At 46.0% G+C, this 19,130-nt stretch overlaps 1 protein-coding gene across 1 annotated transcript; it reads left to right on the plus strand.

The window, feature by feature from the left end:
- The first annotated feature begins 1,935 nt into the window (after nucleotides 1-1,935).
- LOC310640070 (dicarboxylate carrier UCP2-like) lies at nucleotides 1,936-18,560 on the plus strand. The gene is made up of 8 exons (XM_083362170.1): nucleotides 1,936-2,016; nucleotides 8,030-8,187; nucleotides 10,267-10,507; nucleotides 12,502-12,709; nucleotides 13,924-14,118; nucleotides 15,392-15,493; nucleotides 15,985-16,165; nucleotides 17,534-18,560. The coding sequence occupies exons 3-8, from the start codon at nucleotides 10,382-10,384 to the stop codon at nucleotides 17,646-17,648; spliced, it is 927 nt and encodes a 308-aa protein (XP_083218296.1). The 5' UTR covers nucleotides 1,936-2,016; nucleotides 8,030-8,187; nucleotides 10,267-10,381; the 3' UTR covers nucleotides 17,649-18,560.
- Nucleotides 18,561-19,130: the final 570 nt, after the last annotated feature.

A 19,130-nucleotide genomic window follows, 5' to 3' on the forward strand; every position in this document is an offset into this window, starting at 1 on the left:
TATGATTAATAAATGAAAACCAAGATTTTGATCAAATACAACCGTGCAGGGTCCAGACAGACAATGATGAAGAAATGTGGTTTTAAAACTGAGAGAAAAGGTTTAAACATTTTGAGCTAAACATTGAACAAATGCAAATTGTATGCTGCGTCAAAATAATTGTGTTAAGGTACAGAATGAAGTTGAAAAAAGGTGTGTGTGTGGGGGGGAAATGCAATTGTCATGGTAAGGAAGAATTTCTGCAGTTAAGATGAACGTTTAACCCAGAACGCCTATTTTTATTTCGGACAAAATCGATGAGGGATGATGTACCTTTTTAAGTAATGTCAAAAAGATATTTCTAAATTTATCCGGCGGGGCAAGAAATGGAGAATTCAACGCAAACTTCAGCTACAGGATGCTAAAAAAAAAAAAGGAGAATTAGGACTCCTAGATGTGAAACTGTGTTTTGCAGCTTGTGGTTTAGTATATGGACGAAAGAGGGGGTGACTTTAAGAAATACAATAGTTGTTGGAATTGGAAGGCCATGATTTAAAATTGGTTTGGCCCCCCCCCGGCTCTTGGTGGTGCAGTCCTCGCTTTACGTCCACAATGGAGTCCAACATTTCCGTCGCAAAGCGAGACATTCGTTAAGGGAGCTTTGCCCCCATTTTATGGCCCATTTTTTTTCTTGCCACAGCAGTTCATTGAATCACCGCAGGTGTTAGCAAAAAAACATCATGACATCACTGTACACCTTTGTGCAATGTATTGTGGACCCCAGTTGTGGCACTTCGGCCTCACCCATCTCTAGGATTCAGCTGGGCCTCCCAACGCTGCTGCTACCTGCTTCGTAAACCACCATTCATGGCTTAGCCCTGGGTGCATCGGAGAGCCCAGCAGCTGCCCTTTAGAATCCAGGGCCCTCTCCCCCTTCTGATTATAATAATAATAATAATGTTGGAAGGGACCTTGGAGGTCATCTAGTCCAACCCCCTGCTCAGGCAGGAAACCCTGTACCCTTTCAGACAAATGGCTGTCCATTTTCTTCTTAAAAACTTCCAGTGTTGGAGCATTCACAGCTTCTGGAGGCAGGTTGTTCCAGTGGTTAGTTGTCCTCACTGTCAGGAAGAGACTGGGCCACCGTTTGCCTGAAATGGCGTAGGGTTTCCTCTTGAGCATTAATAATAATAATGTTGGAAGGGACCCTGGAGGTCATCTAGTCCAACCCCCTGCTCGGGCAGGAAATCCTATATCGCTTCGGACAAACGGCTGTCCAGTCTCTTCTTAAAAACTTCCAGTGTTGGAGCATTCACCACTTTTGGAGGCACACACACACACACACACACACACCTAAGCAGGGCTGCAACTCAGACACCCACAGTCCCTGGGGGGGGATTAGTGGCATTGTAGTCCCCTAACCCTGCGAGGGGGGAGGGCAGAGCAAAAGTGGGCGTGTCCACATCTGGAGGGGTTGCTGCATGCCCTGCTCGTTGCTAGGATACCGGGCTCCGGGGGAGGGGGAGGAGACGGGGTGTGTGTGTGTGTGTTTACAGCCGCGTTCACACAACGCGGGTCGGGCACTAGCCTCGCAAGCCCTCATCCCCGCATCCCTCCCCCCCCCCAGCTGGGTCGGCTCCTGCCGGCCGATCTTTTGGGATCCCTTTTGTTTTCTTCCATTCCTCTCGACCCCCGGGACTCCGTCCCCGAGCGACGGATCCACACGACCCCGCGGGGGATGGGGAAAATCTCAAGCGCCAGCTAGGGGAGGATTAAAAAAAAAAAGAGGCTGACCCGGGTTCCGCGGGTCGTGGGAACGCAGCCCAGCCTTGCCAAGGGCTGCAGGGCTGCGCGGGGGCGGAGGCCGGCCGGGGTGGGGTGGGGGGCGGGCCGGGGGGCGAGGCGGCGACCGGCCGCTATAAAGGCTGCCTCCGCTGGGCTCTGCCTCGCCCGTCCGTCCGCTCCGCTGCCCGGCTCGCTTGCTCGCCTCCCCGGACGCTCCGCTCGCTGCTTCGCTTCGCTTTCCCCGCATCCCAGGTGAGCCCGCCGTTGGGGAGGGGGCTTCTCCTGCCCTCCCCCCTTGCAAAGGGGTCCCCTGCGCCTTTTATTTCCCCGGGGGAGGGTCCCTCCGCCTCTCTCGGGGTCCCCTCTTCCTGGCTCTCCCTTTAGAAGTGAATAGAATAGGAGCTGGGAGGGTCCTTGGAGGTCTTCTAGTCCAGCCCCCTGCTCAAGCAGGAGAAGCTAAAGCAGGGGTCCCCAACCCCCCAAACCCACCCACCACCACCCCCGGTCTGTGGACCGCTACCGAGCAAAAGCCCCATGCGCTCTCGTCCCTTAGAATAGAATAGGAGCTGGGAGGGACCTTGGAGGTCTTCTAGTCCAGCCCCCTGCTCAAGCAGAAGCTAAAGCAGGGGTCCCCAAACCCCCCCATCTGTGGACCACTACTGAGCAAAGCCCCATCCGTGGGAGGCAGGCAGCACGCAAAACCACGCACTCTCGTCCCTTAGAATAGAATAGGAGCTGGGAGGGACCTTGGAGGTCTTCTAGTCCAGCCCCAAAGCAGGGGTCCCCAACTCAACCCCCCCCCCAGTCTGTGGACCGCTATTGAGCAAAGCCCCATCCGTGGGAGGCAGGCAGCATGCAAACCCACGCGCTCTCGTCTCTTAGAATAGAATAGGAGCTGGGAGGGACCTTGGAGGTCTTCTAGTCCAGCCCCCTGCTCAAGCAGGAGAAGCTAAAGCAGGGGTCCCCAAACCCACCCACCCCCCATCTGTGGACCGCTACCGAGCAAAAGCCCCATCCGTGGGAGGCAGGCAGCACGCAAAACCACGCACTCTCCGGTACAAGGGACTGTCTGGTCTCTTAGAATAGGAGCTGGAAGGGACCTTGGAGGTCTTCTAGTCCAGCCCCCTGCTCAGACAGGTGATTGTCTAGTCTTGAAAGCCTTCTTTGCACCACCGGCCCCTGCCTGGCAATTGAGGCTGGGGTCTCTGCTTTGGTTCAGCTGGCCGACTGCAATGCCCATCTTTCCCCCCCCCTTCCCTGCTTCCCCCCCCCCCCGCAGGCTGGAAGAGGTGGTCTTTGGGCTCCTGCGTTTGTCATTTCCGTAGGAAGGAAGCTGCCGGGGCTGCGTTCAAACAACCTGCTTTAACCAGGTTAGGTGCATCCAGGAAAGAGGCTTTCAGCCAGGATCCAAAGCTTGGTTGGGGTTCTTTTCCTGCCTTAATGGGTTGGGTGAGGGCAGCCTCTGTTTGTCAGTTTGGGCAAGCCCCCCAAAATGGGTTAGTTTTGTAAGCAGGCTAAAGGTGTTGTGTGAATGCAGCGCACAATTTCCAGTAGGGATCCCGGCTTGCTTGTCCCCTCAGTCCTTGGAAGCATTTGACTCCTTCCTTGCGCTCTCTTTTTTTTGGGGGGGGGGGTTCCTCCTTATCCCACTAATATTTGATGTGAACTCGGCCGTTGGATCGGTTTTGGGGTGATGGGTGAGCCCACAGAAAACCTGGTTTGGCCAATAAACTATCTTTAAAATAAATTGGGGCCTGGCTGAGTTTATCACCAGCAGCTGCAAGGTAAGAGCTCAGATTTACCTGTTGATATCTTTGAATAAAATTCCAAACGCAAGTTTTGCCAAGTTGCTCTTTGGTTTGAAAGCCTAATTTGTGTGTGTGTGTGTGTGTGTGTGTGTGTGTGTGTGTGTGTGTTTAAGCAGTTTTTAAAATAAACCAGATGGTTAATTGCATCGCACTACAATCTGGGGATTGAGGGTTAAAGTTATTTATGGTGGATATGATGCTGCATCAGGACACATAAAGAGACCAGCAGCTGTGGATTAGCAAAGGCCTATTCAGTTTCTACATTAGAAATATATATAATATATAATCCACAGATAAAGTAATGGGATTTTAGAAGCAGGAACCACAATTTTATCCAATGTGCGTGGAGTTTGTGGTTTACCTGAATAGTAATAAATTATACTTTGGTGTATCCTTTATGTAGGGTAAATATTCACATGTCTTTTTATTTACCTATATTGCAGTAGATCTTGGATGTTTTTTTATCATTTCTTTATTTGTATCTTGGACTTACATTAATGTAGTTAACCTGATATTGAAAACTAAATAAAACATTCTGGAGGGGGGGGGGAATTGAACAGGCTTTTTGTAACCAAGGTGAATCACGTTTTCTTCCATTTTTTGCAAATTGGCTTCTGTGTTTAAAGTGCTGTGATTTCCTACAGTTGACCAACAAACTAATAATAATAATGATGATGATTGTTGGAAGGGACCTTGGAGGTCATCTAGTCCAACCCCCTGCTCAGGCAGGAAACCCTATACCATTTCAGACAAATGGCTGTCCAGTCTCTTCTTAAAAATTTCCACTGTTGGAGCATTCACAGCTTCTGGAGGCAGGTTGTTAATAATAATAATAATAATAATAATAATAATAATAATAATAATAATAATAATAATAATAATAATAATAATAATAATAATAATAGAGTTGGAAGGGACCTTGAGGTCATCTAGTCCAACCCCCTGCTCAGGCAGGAAACCCTATACCATTTCAGACAAATAGCTGTCCAGTCTCTTCTTAAAAACTTCCAGTGTTGGAACATTCACCGCTTCTGGAGGCAAGGAGTTCCACTGGTTCATTGTTCTGACTGTCAGGAAGTTTCTCCTTAGTTCCAGGTTGCTTCTCTCCTTGGTTAGTTTCCATCCATTGCTGCTTCTCCTGCCTTCAGGCGCTTTGGAGAAGAGCTTGACTCCCTCTTCTTTGGGGCAGCCCCTTGGCTATTGTATCCCTCCAACACTTTTGGCCTCAGATGCAACAAATGGATGCAACACCAAGCAGTAAATCAGAAAACCAAACATAGAAAAGTGGAATTTAGAATAGGGAAGCTGTCAAAAGCCTGCCTTGGTTGCTCTTTTGTGGATCCAAATATGTTTTCTTTTAATACAGTCTTGTAATTTTCTTGTGGCAGGAGGTGATGGGACCTGGCTGGGCGGGGGCTTGGTGTTAGTCCTTGAATGGGAGACCACCAGGAAAGGCCAGTTCCGGAGGCTAGAGTGGGAGAGATGGGCAGCAAACCAACAGAATAAAAACAGATAATTTGAAAATACATTGCAGGAGAATGCAAACGGAGGTAGTCCTTGACTTACGGCAGTTCATTTAGCGACCACTCAATGTTACAAAGTTACTTGTCTGGAATGGCATAGGTTCTCCTGCTTGAGCAGGGGGCTGGACTAGAAGACCTCCGAGGTCCCTTCCAGCTTCTATTCTAATTCTACAACCTCACTGAGAAGAGTGTCTTGTGACTTTTTTTTTCACACAACTGTTACGGCATCCCCACGGGGGTCTTGTGATCAAAACTGAGACGCTGGGCAACTGACTCCTGGTTATGACGGTGGCAGTGTCCCACGGTTACGCGACTCCCTTTTGCGCCCTTCTGAGAAGCGAAGTCAATGGGGACTTATAACTATAATTAATAAAGTTGGAAGGGACCTTGGAGGTCATCTAGTCCAACCTGCTGCTCAGGCGGGGAAACCCTATACCAGGGGTCGGCAACCTCGGCTCTTTTATGACTCGTGGACTTCAACTCCCAGAATTCCTGAGCCAGCATAGCTGGCTCAGGAATTCTGGGAGTTGAAGTCCACGAGTCATAAAAGAGCCGAGGTTGCCGACCCCTGCCCTATACCATTTCAGACAACTGTAGGGATTCGCTTAACAACTGTGGCAAGAAAGGTCGTAAAATGGGGGGGGGGCAAAAACCCCTTAACGGTTGTCTCACTTAGCAACATGAGTTCTGGGCCCAGCTGTGATTGTAAGTTGAGGACGAGTCGTATAAATCGTTTCCAAGCTGCTGCAGCTGAGATGGTCCTTCAGACCTTCAGAAGATCAACTTTTTACCCCGAGGCCTTCTCGCCAATTGGCTTCCAGAGGCTTATGCTGGTCGTCCTCTAGTTATGACTGGTCACAATGTTCCGATGGACTTACCGGGGGGGGCACTTCTGATGGCACAGTTGTGGGTGCTTCATCGCTGGAGATTTTTAAGAAAAGACTGGACAGCTATTCGTCTGAAAGGGTACAGGGTCTCCTGCTTGAGCAGGGGGTTGGACTAGATGACCTCCAAGGATCCTTCCAACTGTTATTCTGGTTGCCTTCCTTCCTTTTTCCCTTCCTTCCTTTCCTTCTCCATCACTGGAGGTTTTTAAGAAGAGACTGGACAGCCAGCTGTCTGGAATGGTAGAGGGTCTCCTGCTTGAGAAGGGGGTTGGACTAGATGACCTCCAAGGTCCCTTCCAACTGTCTATTCTGTTATTCTGCCTTCCTTCCTTCCTTCCTTCCCCATCACTGGAGGTTTTTAAGAAAAGACTGGACAGCCACTTGTCTGAAATAGTACAGGGTCTCCTGCTTGAGGATGGGGTTGGACTTGATGACCTCCAAGGTCCCTTCCAGCTCGACTCTGATTGACGCACACCCCAGATTCGAAGTTCTGATGGTCCATCCCCCGACCACCCCACCACCACCCCCAGACTCTTGTTTGCACTTCGGGCGGCTTGGCAACCGAGTTGAATTTACAGCCGTTTGCAGCATCCATCGTTTTGCGAGAGTTTTGCAAAAAAAAAAGGCGTATTTGTTTCCAGTTTTCAGCAAAAACCCTGAGTTTGCTTAACGACTGGCACAAACAGTCGTAAAACTGGATCAGTCGTATGAGTCACCTGCTGGACAACTGTCGTGCGTTATGACCGCGTTGGGCAGGCTCCATTTGGGTTGTAAGCTGAGGACCGCCTGTAAATAGCTAAAATTTGGATGAACTCCATGGACTGAGCTGTACTTGATTAAGTTAATATTTGAATGCGCGGGGATTGGGAATCTTATCTGGAAATCGAAAAATAAATGGCCAGAAAAACTTCCTACAGTTAGCCCTCAACTTACAACCGCAACGCAGCCCAAAATTTCTGTTGCTAAGCGAGACAGTTGTTTGCTCAGCTTTGCCCCATTTTCCGACCTTCCTTGCCACCGTTGTTAAGGGAATCACGGCAGCTGTTAAGTTAGTAACATGGTTGTTAAATTAACCTGGCTTCCCAATCGATTTTGTGTGTCAGAAGATCACAAAAGGGGGAATCATATGACCCCGGGACACTGCGACCATCATAAATACAAATCAGCCCGAATTTTGATCACCTGGCATGCTGAAACGGTCGTAAGTGTGAAAAATGCAGATAAGTCCCTTGTTTTCAGCGCCCTTGTAACTTTGGTCACTAAGTAATCTCTTGTAAGTCGAGAACTACCTGTAAACTCCATTCAGCTGTTTTTCCGACTTGCTGCGAACTGCAAAAGCGGGGTAAAACTCAGGCAAGAATAATTTCCCAGGGAGCAACCATAAAATCAGGAATGGTGGGTCGGAGGAAGGATTGTTTGCTTGGTATCTACTTGCATGCCTGTTTTCTAGTTTGCCTAAATGACTTTTTCTTCTTATTCTGGGGTGTTGCATGGAAGATACCCCAGATGTGGTAGGATCTGGGCTGCGGCTGGCTTCACTTAAAAAGGATTTATTTTATTTTTATTTTAGTATCTCTGTTTTTTAATCACCCTGTAAACCGCCCTGAGTCCTTCGGGAAAGGGCGGTATATAAATGTAATAAAATAAAATAAAATAATAAAATAAAATTTGTTTTAGTTTTGGTCTTCATCCAATTTGGTGCCAGCCTGAGCTGGTTCTGTCTCTGGGAATCGCCGAGTGTCAGGATGTGTAGCAAAAATTGTTGGTCCGAAGCCAGATCAACAACGGAGCCTTTGCTGAGATCTCCCAAAGAGAAACTGTTGAATCTAAGTCAATGTTTTCCAAGCTTCGGCAACTTTAAGACGGGTGGACTTCAACTCCCAGAAATTCTGGGAGTTGAAGCCCACCCATCTTTTAAGTTGCCCAGATTTAGAACCACTGATCTGGAAAGTCACCATAATTAATCATCGGTCGTAACAAATAATAAATAATAACCAGTACCACCCTATGTCCAGCTATTTTTTAATTTATCCTTTTATTTCTGCAGGATAAATATTATGATTTTTCAGTGTCGTCTTTCTGCCCATCTTTCTATGGCACGTCAAGGGAGTTCGGCTGGATTTGTGTTAAACCAATTTGACAAATGGGAATCCTTTAGAGAAGCTTGATCAAACCGATCGATCGATCCTGATATACTTGAATAAGGTAACTTTGTTTTGGGGAATCTTGAAAAGGTAGCTCCAACGAGTCTTGTTTACAAGGGATTCTTGACTTACGACTATGTGCCCCAAACCTCCGTTGCTAAGACAGGCAGTTGTGAAGTGACTTTTGCCCCATTTTATGACCTGTCTTGTCACCGCCGTTAAGCGAATCACTGCAGTTCTTAAGTGAATTAGAAAACAATTAGAAAACTGGCAAAGATTATGGAAAAGAAATGCTAAATTACCGTATTTTCCGGCGTATAAGACGACTTTTTAACCCATGAAAATCACCTCAAAAGTTGGGGGGGGGGGTCGTCTTATACGCCCAGTCGTCTTATACGCCGGAAAATACGGTAACAAAGCAGTGGCTTACAAAGAAGACTTATACAAAATGTTTTACAGATGGCATCTAACATTGGTGAGATTAGCGAAAATGTTCGAAAAGTACATCAAATAAGTATTGGAAATGTAAAAAAAAACCAGGTACTTATTATCAAATCTGGAGGACATGCCCTAAAGCTAAAAGATTTGGGTCATAAATACACGTTTGGTTGGAAAAAAATGACTAAAAAAATATAGATTTCAAGCCAGAACTCTCTCTGTTACGCATAATAGGAGGAAACTACGAGAAAGATTATATATATTTAATTTTATATATACTAACTGCAGCAAGAATTGCATTTGCCCAATATTGGAAAAATGGAAACATACCAATGGAAGAAGAACTAATTAGGAAAATTCGAGATTGTGCAGAAAGGGACAGACTGAGATTAAAGATAAAAGAGAAAGAAGACTCAGCGTACTTTAGGACACGGGACAACTTTTGCCAATGGCTAGAAAAACGAGTTGAGAGAGAGGAAGGTGATATGTACTATGTAACATTAAATATATACTAGTAAGAAAAAGACTACTGAGCCATTAACTAACATATTATGATAATACAGAAATTAACTCTTACTTATTGTTTTTTAAATACATGAACCCAGACAATATGCTGTTTGCTAAATATCAAGGATGTTATCTTAAAAAAAAAACCACCCCTAATCCTAACCTTAACCCTAACCCTACAAAAATTATATATGTGTGTGTGTGTGTGTGTGTGTGTGTGTATGTATGTATATATGTATGTATGTGTGTGTGTGTAAATTATTCAAATTGCTAATAAAGAATTTGGGAGGCTGAGATGATCATTTCGAACTTCTTATGTTCTCATCAGTCAGTCATACCCTTTATCTGAGATTCGAACCTGGGCTGATTATATATTAGGCAGTTGTTTTAACTTCCTGAGCCACAGGTTCTTTCTCTCTTTGATTAGCTAGAAGGCAAGGGAAATATGTGTTAAGAATTTGTCAAGGCTATTTGCCTAATATATAATCAGCCCATGTTCGAATCTCAGATAAAGGGTATGACTGATGAGAACGTAAGAAGTTCGAAATGATCATCTCAGCCTCCCAAATTCTTTATTAGCAATTTGAATAATTTACACAAATAATGAGCTGTCATAAGTTGACTATATCCTGTGGATAAGCCTTGAGTCAGGCCAAGCAGGAAAGAAAGAGTTAATTAGCAAGGTGCATTCAAAAAGCCTTGACAAATTCTTTATATATATATATATATATATATATATATATATATATATATATATATATATATATATATATATATATATATATATATATATATATATATATATATATATATATATATATATATATATATATAATTATATATAAAGAGTCACAAAGCGTTTTGGTCATGTGACCACGGGAGATGCCGCGACGGTCATAAGTGTGAAAAAGGGTCATAAGTCCTTTTTTCCAGTGTTGTTGTAACTTTGAATGGTCACTAAATGGTTCTAAGTTGAGGACTACCTGTATAGAATAACAGAGCTGGAAGGGACCTTGGAGGTCTTCTAGTCCAACCCCTTGCTCAAGCAGGAGACCGGGCCTAGAGCATTTCCAGACTATCTGCACCTCTGTCGCAATCCATTAACACCCCGGAAGGTACAGTAGTGAATTTTAGGATTCTCCTGCGTTGATCAGACCGCAGATAATAAATATTCTTCTTTTTCAACTCTGCACAGACGGAGCTGCTTCCTCTGGCCTTTCGGCTCCCACGCGCCTCAGCTGCTTTACCTGGCTGCTTTCGAACCCTTCACCCCTTCCTCGCTGCCTAAAACCCTCCTGAACTCATCCACCATGGTCGGATTTAAGCCCTCCGATGTCCCTCCAACGGCGGCTGTCAAATTTTTGGGCGCCGGGACGGCGGCCTGCATTGCCGACTTGATCACTTTCCCATTGGATACGGCAAAGGTCCGGTTACAGGTGAGCGCCTGGCGATGTTTCGCACTCTTGATTTCTCCGAAGGTGGAGGGGATAACCAGCAACTCCCAGGTTTCCCTCGGCTAGTCGTTGCCGACTCGAAGGTTGCCGTCTCCGAATCGAGGCCGTTGAGCCAGCGGTGTTCAAAGACATTTCCACAGTCACGCGTCTGTCGTGGCATCACAGAACGCCGTGACCTTCCCACCGAAGTGGTACCTATTTATCTACTCGCATTTGCGTGCTTTGGAGCTGCTTGGCGGGCGGGAGCTGAGGCAAGGATGGGAGCTCACCCCATCCATGTGACGCTCGGGTCTCGAACCCGGGCTCCTGGTTTTCCAACTGACAAGCCCAGCGTCTTAACCACTGAACCGCCAGGCTGCCTGGTTTTGCTAGAGCCCAGGATTAGCACTCCACCTCCGGGGTCAACCAACCTGGTCCTTTAGGAGGGGGGATGCTTGCCCCAAACATCGGCTGGAGGCAATTCTCGGATCAGGTAACGACCAGCTGCAACGAACCATAGTTTCTTGTGAATAGCTAAAGTTGGTCACTTTATTCTTTGCCCTAGATACGGGGAGTCCTCGGCTTACGGCCAGAGCTGAACGCCAAATTTCCTTTGCTAAGCGAGATGGTTGTAAGAGTTCTGCCCCATTTTACGACCTTCCTTGTCACCGTTTTTCAGTGAATCGGTGTGGTTTTTAAGTGAGTCACGTGGTTGCTAAGTGAATCCGGCTTCCCCCGTTGACTATGCTTGTCAGAAGGTCGCCAAAGGGGAAACTGCAACTGTCATAAATAGGAACCAGTTGCCACACGTCTGAATTTTGATCATGTGACCACGGAGTTGCTGCAATGGTCGTAAGCCATGAAAACCGGTCGTAAGTCACTTTTTTCGGGGCTAACTCTGAACGGTCAGACTGCTGTAAGCTGAGGACTGCCTGTAGTTTCTGATGAATACCGAAAGTCAGCAACTTTATTGCTTGGCGTACATTTTACAAGAATCTGCCCAGACTGTTCGTTTTGCCCTGGGAACGACCAATTAAGCCTTCGTGGATCTTGGGGCAGCTCAAGCTTATGACGCTTGTGGCTGGGCAAGGATTCCAAGCTAGGTCCTCACTTGAGTCCTCCTGTCCGGTAGGTGGCCGGGGGGGGTGCTGCTGGTGGGACACGCCTGTTTGCAATTGATCAAGGTTGAAAAATCTAACTCAAATCTAGCTCAGGAAGTTTCTCCTTGGTTGAAGGAGAGAGGCAACCTGGAACTAAGGAGAAACTTCCTGATAGTGAGGACAACTAACCAGTGGAACAACCAGCCTCCAGAAGCTGTGAATGCTCCAACACTGGAAGTTTTTAAGAAGAGACTGGAGCAGCCATTTGTCTGAGATGGTATAGGGTTTCCTGCCTGAGCAGGGGGTTGACTTACAAGGTCCCTTCCAACTTTACTATTACTATTACTATTACCATTACTATTACTACTACTACTACTACTACTACTACTACTATTATTATTATTATTATTATTATTATTATTATTATTATTATTATTATTATTAGCATCACACAGTCAGCCAGATGTTCAGACTGGGTTTGGCATTTTTGTCTACCTATTGAGTCCTGGGATAGGCAGATGTGGATGTTTGATAGAATTACAGATCTCGTCGTAAGATGGAAGCATTTCCTAGTAACGCCGCCTTTTGCAATTGACTAATGGCAAATTTGTCAATGCCAATAGTTGTTGTTGTTGTTGTTATTATTATTATCTCAATCATGGTTTGATCTCAGTCATGGCTGCTTTGGATTGTAAGACCTATTTTGGGGGCCCGTCGTCCTCCAGAAGTTGGGGACGCTCCATCGCTGGAGGTTTTCCAGAAGTGTTTGGAGAACTCTTTCTCCACGGTGGAGTAGGGTCTCCTGCTTGAGTCGGGGGCTGGACTAGAAGACCTCCCAGGCCCCTTGCAGCTCGGTGACTTTGATGCTCTGCCCTTCCCCCATTTCTTCCTGCTCAGATCCAAGGAGAGAAGGCGGCCAGCGTCGCCCCCAAAACGGCCCAGTACAAGGGGGCCTTCGGCACCATGGCCACGATGGTGAGGAACGAGGGGCCCAAGAGCCTCTACAACGGGCTGGTGGCCGGTCTTCAGCGCCAAATGAGTTTCGCCTCGGTCCGGATCGGACTCTACGACTCCGTGAAACACTTCTACACCAAGGGCTCCGAGCGTAAGTGGGCATCGGGGACCAAGTGGGGTGCCAGGGGTTCTCGCCACGAGCCCCAAAATTATGTTGTTAAGCAAGACGGTTGTTAAGCGAGCCTTGCCCCGTTTTACCACCTACCTTGCCCCAGTTGAGCCACTGCAGTTGTGAAGTTAGAACAGAATTCTTTATTGGCCAAGAGTTGATTGGACACACGAGGAATTTGTCTCCGGTGCTGAAGCTCGCAGTGTACGTAAAAGCAATAAAGTGCTAAACCGTGATTTATTTATTTTATTTTAATCCCATTTATATCCCGCCCTTCTCCGAAGACTCAGGGCGGCTTACAAGCTTAGCAGTAGCCTCCATTCTATGTACCGTATATGCCTGCTTATTAGGGCTTTCACACACCCCCCAAGCGGCATTATTACAAAGTCAGCTTAATTGCCCCCAACAATCTGGCTCCTCATTTTACCTACCTGGGAAGGACGGAAGGCTGAGTCAACCTTGAGCCTGGTGGGACTCGAACCTGCACTAATGGCAGGCAGCTGGTTTTACTTAAGGAGGCATCAGCCCACTGCTCCACCAAGGCTCTGTAGTCATCGTAGTGAATCCGGCTTCCCCATGGGACTTTGCATGTCGGAAAGTCGCCAAAGGGGATCACGGGACACCGTCCCCCCCCACAGGGCACCGCAACTGTCATAAATACGAGTCAGTTGCCAAGCCTCCAAATTTTGATCCCGTGACCGTGGGGAGGCTGCAGTGGTCGTTAAGTGTGAAAAAATGGTCGTCACTTCGAACGGCTACTCAGTGAACTGCTGTAAGTTTTTTTTTATATATGATTTTATTGTGTTAATTTTATCGAAGCCTAAAAATACAACGGGAAAAAAAGCGTAGAAAACTAAAAGAAGAGGGAGGAGGGGGGAAAGGGGGGATAAAAATGGTATAGGGTTGTCTGAAATGGTATAGGGTTTCCTGCCTGAGCGGGGGGTTGGACTAGATAACCTCCACGGTCCCTTCCAACTTTTTTATTATTATTATTATTATTATTATTATTATTATTATTATTATTATTATTATTATTATCATCATCATCATCATCATCATCATCATCACCATCACAACCACAACGTTTTGCTTTTACACATTAGATATACAAGCTGTTTCCAAAACAGGAAGCCTGTCTGGTTCACAAAAAGAGGATCAAAGTTTCATGTATTTTTTTCCCCCCTGGACTTTGGCAGATGCTGGCGTGGGCAGCCGGCTACTTGCCGGTGGCACCACGGGGGCGATGGCGGTGGTGGTGGCCCAGCCCACGGACGTGGTCAAGGTGCGATTCCAGGCCCAGATCCGGACAGATGCTGGACGGCGCTACCAGGGCACCTTGCATGCCTACAAGACCATCGCCAAGGAAGAGGGCGTCCGGGGCCTGTGGAAAGGTGGGTAAGGGACGTCCCCCAACCGTGTACCAGGGAACCCACCCCGTCCTGTGTAAGCCATCAGGGTTGGGGGGGGGGACAAACCTGGATTGCATTGCAGGATTGCCAGTCTCCTGTCTTCCTGACAGCAAGAAAGGACAATTAACCAGTGGAACTGCTTGGCACCAGAAATCGTGGGCGCTCCATTAATGGAGGTTTTCAAGATGAGACTGGACAGCCACTTGTCTGAGTTCATATAGGGTCTCTGGCTGGACTGGACTAGAAGACCCTATATGAACTCAGAAGACCTCCAAGGTCCCTTCCAACTCCTGTTCTGTTCTAGATCCAATATCCTATTCTATTTTGTTCTGTTCTGTTGTATTCTAGATCCAATATCTATTCTGTTCCATTCCATTCCTAGATCCAATATCCTATTCTATTTTGTTCTGTTCTATTCTAGATCCAATATCTATTCTATTTTGTTCTGTTCTATTCTAGATCAAATATCTATTCTATTCTATTCTATTCTATTCTATTCTATTCTATTCTATTCTATTCTATTCTATTCTATTCTATTCTATTCTATTCTATTCTATTCTATTCTATTCTATTCTAAATTTGATGGGGGCCACCACAGTTGGGGTCCCATCACTGCCAGTGCTCTTCAGAGTGGCACTCCCCCCCCAGGGCCAACATCCTTCTGAAACACACACCCCCCCCAAGCCGACCAGCCTTTTGGAGGTCATTAAAGACCTGGAGAGTTGCTCAAGAGGCGATATAACCCGTTTGTTGATTATTATTATTTTTTCTCCTCCTTTATTTTTCATGCTTTTATATTTTTAACAACATTTCAATGAAATGGCTTGATTGCCTTCTTCTGTAATGAAGGACACTGCCTTTAATTTGCATACTGAATGAGGGGGCCCTGTGTAAGTTGCTGGAATAAATGGTATTAAAAGAGCTAGTCCTCAACGTACGGCCGCAACGGAGCCCAGCATTTCCGCTGCTAACAGAACAGAACAGAAATTTTAGCCACCAGAAATGTTCGGCTCCGTTGCCCTCATACCTTGAGGACTATCTGCATGTTTGCTTGGGTGTTAATGACACGGCACATTTTGGCTACGGATTCTGCTGTGCCCTGTTTGACCTTGCTTCGTGCATCTTTTCCAAACCAGCCCTCCAGCCATTGACTGAACACTCTGGGCACGGCCCGTGAATCTCTCTGCAAGGCAGGCTGGCTTCCCCTTTTCTCAATATGTGTTTGTGTGTGTGTGTGTTTTTCTCACACAACTAGGCACCCTTCCCAACGTATCCAGAAATGCCATCGTGAATTGCGCTGAACTGGTGACCTACGACATCATCAAGGACACCCTGCTCGCATACCGTCTCATGACAGGTGAGAAAGGTAGACTGCGCTGAGCCGGTGCGATCCTGCTCTTTTCGTGTACATGCAGTAGGGAGGGGTGTGCACAAGGCAGTCCTCGACTTACAGTCGTTCATTCAGTGACCGTTCAAAGTTGCAACGGCACTGAAAAATGGGACCTGGGGCCCTTGTCCACATTTACGACCGTTGCAGCACGTGATCAAAATTCAGAGGCTTGGCAACTGGCATGTACATATGACGGTTGCAGCGTCCCATGATCCCCTTTTGCGGCCTTTTAACAAGCAAAGTCAATGGGCGAAGCCAGATTCACTTAACAATCGGGGGACACGCCCAACAATTGCAGTGATACACTTAACATCTGCAGCAAGAACGGTCGTAAAAGAGGACAAAATTGACGCAACAGATGTCACGCTTAGCAAGGAAACAGTGGCCAGGCAGATCATAAAATGGGGCAAAATTTGCTTAACAACCGTCTCGGAGCCTCCCCGTGTCTCCTCGTGCAGATGACGTCCCCTGCCACTTCCTCTCGGCCTTCGGGGCCGGCTTCTGCACCACCATCATCGCCTCCCCGGTGGACGTGGTGAAGACCAGGTACATGAACTCCCCTCCTGGCCAGTACAGGAATGCCGTCCGGTGCGCCCTGACGATGCTCCGAACCGAAGGGCCGCTGGCCTTCTACAAAGGGTGAGTCCAGGGGCAGCGAGTAGAGTTCACAGGCAGTCCTCCACTTACGACCACAATCTGTCTGTCCCTCTCTCTCTCCATATATATATATATATATGGATCTTTGGTTATTCGGGTTTTTTCCCACGTAGAACTAAAGGTGTAGGGGCGACGTTTCGACGGAATCCCATCCGTCATCATCAGGCTGGAGGCTTCTGCTTCCTTCTTCTATTTCTCTCGATCATCTCAATTTATGATCTATGTATCTATCATTATCTATCTGTATCATCTATTTATCTACCTATCTACCTATCCATCTCTGTCCATCTCTCTCTAGATATATATCTATAATTCACTCTCTTATTTCTCTCTCTCTCTCTCTCTCTCTCTCTTATTTCTCTCTCTCTCTCTCTCTCTCTCTCTCTCTCTCTCTCTCTATATATATATATATATATATATATATATATATATATATATATATATTTCTCTATGTAAATATTTCTCCATTTCACTTGATCATTTAGCTCTGTGTCTGTCTATATCTATCTATCTATCTATCTATCTATCTATCTATCTATCTATCTATCTATCTATCATCTATCTCATCTATCTATCTATCTATCTATCTATCTATCTATTTATCATCTATCTCATCTATATCTATCATCTAGCTCATCTATCTCACTCATCTATCCATCTCATCTGTCTGTCTATATCTATCTATCTATCTATCTATCTATCTATCTATCTATCTATCTATCTATCTATCTATCTATCTATCTATATCTATATCTCTATTTCTGTCATCTATGTACCTATCTACATATCATCTATCTCTATCCATCTCTATATATCTATAACTATATCTATATATATAACTATATATATATATATCAATATCTATATATATATACATACACATATATCGACCATCTAGATCTGTCTATATCAAGGGGGCAGTTATGAAATATAATTGGTATGCTAACAATGGTTGGCAATTGATCTAATGAATTTGCCAGGAGCCTCCTCCGTGCTGTTTTTGCTTCCCAGAAAAGCGTTGAAAGGGGAGAGGATTTGGCTGGCTGAGGGATTCTGGGAGTTATTTTTTTTGTTATTATTTATTGAACTTATATACCGCCCTTCTCCCGTAGGACCCAGGGTGGTTTACAAGGCAAGTAAAACAACATTACAATACAAAAAGTTAATAACAATTAAAATAGATTAAATTATCCTTGATTAAAAATCTAAAACCCCTATAACTGATTAAAGACCCAATTACAGTTGAAGTCCACTCGTCTGAAAGCTGCCCAGGTGGGGGAAAAAAAAACAGGGCTTTAAATCCCCCTGATTTCCTTAAGCAACATTTTTCCCTTCTTTCTCCCCTCTTAGCTTTACACCCTCCTTCCTTCGCCTGGGGTCCTGGAACGTGGTGATGTTTGTGACTTACGAACAGCTGAAGCGTGCCCTGATGGCTGCCCGGGCATCGTGGGGGACCCTGTCCTGAGCGGACCGGCGAGGCAAAGTTTAAACTTTTGCCCCGATCCTATAGATCCATTCCCTCCGTTCTCCCGACCGATGCATTTCTAAAACTCTGTGGATTTCCTGTTTTAAAATGTTGGAACAGTTTTACGCTGAACACGTCTCGACCTGGATGTAGCTGCTGATATCTGCAGATGTTCCTGCTCTGTCTGCCTCTCTTTTTTTTAAAAAAAAAAGTAATTTATCTTGCTCGGACCATAGTCCAATCTCAATTTTAACGCGCTTTTTAAACAAGCTGGAGAATCTGAGATGCCTGCGCCTGTCTTACACTATGTTTACCTGAAGTCTTACTTTTGTCCTAGCTACCTTGCACACACCACTTAAACACAAACGGATGGATTTTGTCCCACTCGCGCACTCGACTTCAAAACCGTCCCAAAGGGCTTCACTTGGCCAGTTAATTAAATTTAATTAATTCCCCTTTTGGGACTCGGAAAGAATCGACTTTTCCAAGCCTGCTAGTCTCCCAAGGTGTCTTTCAAAGGTTGCAACTGTCTCCAAATTGCTGCAATGGGGGGGTGGGACTGCAGCCCAAATGTATTTGGGACACCCTCCTGCTTGGCTGACAAGTTCTTTACTCGCATTACAAAGCTAGGAATTCAGACCCTGAAAATTGCAAAGGAGCTTGAATCCAGATTTCCCGCGCTTTAACCGTTAATTTTCGGCGGAGTTGATTGAAGGACGATCTGGCTTGCCGGCGCTTTTGTCCAGCTGCAAAAATTTTGGGGGAAAAGAAAAATGGCACTTAAAAGCTTCGGTGGGCGAGCCTGCTGTGAAATTATTTGTGATGTTGTCGCAATGATCTTACCTTTTTTAAAAACAAAAAATACGCGCTGCGCATGTCGATCTTTCTTCCTTTTTTAAAAATAAAGCTCAAGCAGAAAAGCACCCTGTGGTGTTTTTTTTTCTCTCCATTCTATCCTCTTACAGCTGAAATCAGTCTGGGTTTTGTGTGTGTGTAGGTGTGGGTGTGGGTCAATTTTGTTCCTTGTTACTACTCTTGTGGCATCTGTGGGATAAGAGGTGGTTTCGGGAGGTGGCTGACTCAGCTGACTCGACTTATGACCGCGATGAAGGCTAAACTTTGCTGTCAAGCAAGACATTGGTAAAGTGAATTGTCCCGTTTTACGACCTTTCCCGTCAGAGTTGTTAAGTGAATCACTGCAGTTGTTAAGTGACTAACAGGATTGTTAAGTGAATCTGGCTTCTCCATTGACTTTGCTTGTCTTGAAGGTCGCAAAAGGGGATCATGTGACCTTGGGACACTGCATGGATGGCACTTCCGGAAGTCTGTTCTAGGCCTTAGAGGCCCGGAGGATGCCTCTCAGGCCTAGAACGGCCCGCCGGAAGTGCGGGGATGCCACTTCCGGAAGTCTGTTCTAGGCCTTAGAGGCCTGGACGAGGCCTCCCAGGCCTAGAACGGCCTGCCATAAGTGCGTGGATGCCA

Source organism: Vipera ursinii (genome assembly GCF_947247035.1).
Source record: "Vipera ursinii genome assembly, chromosome: 4".
NCBI lineage: Eukaryota > Metazoa > Chordata > Lepidosauria > Squamata > Viperidae > Vipera > Vipera ursinii.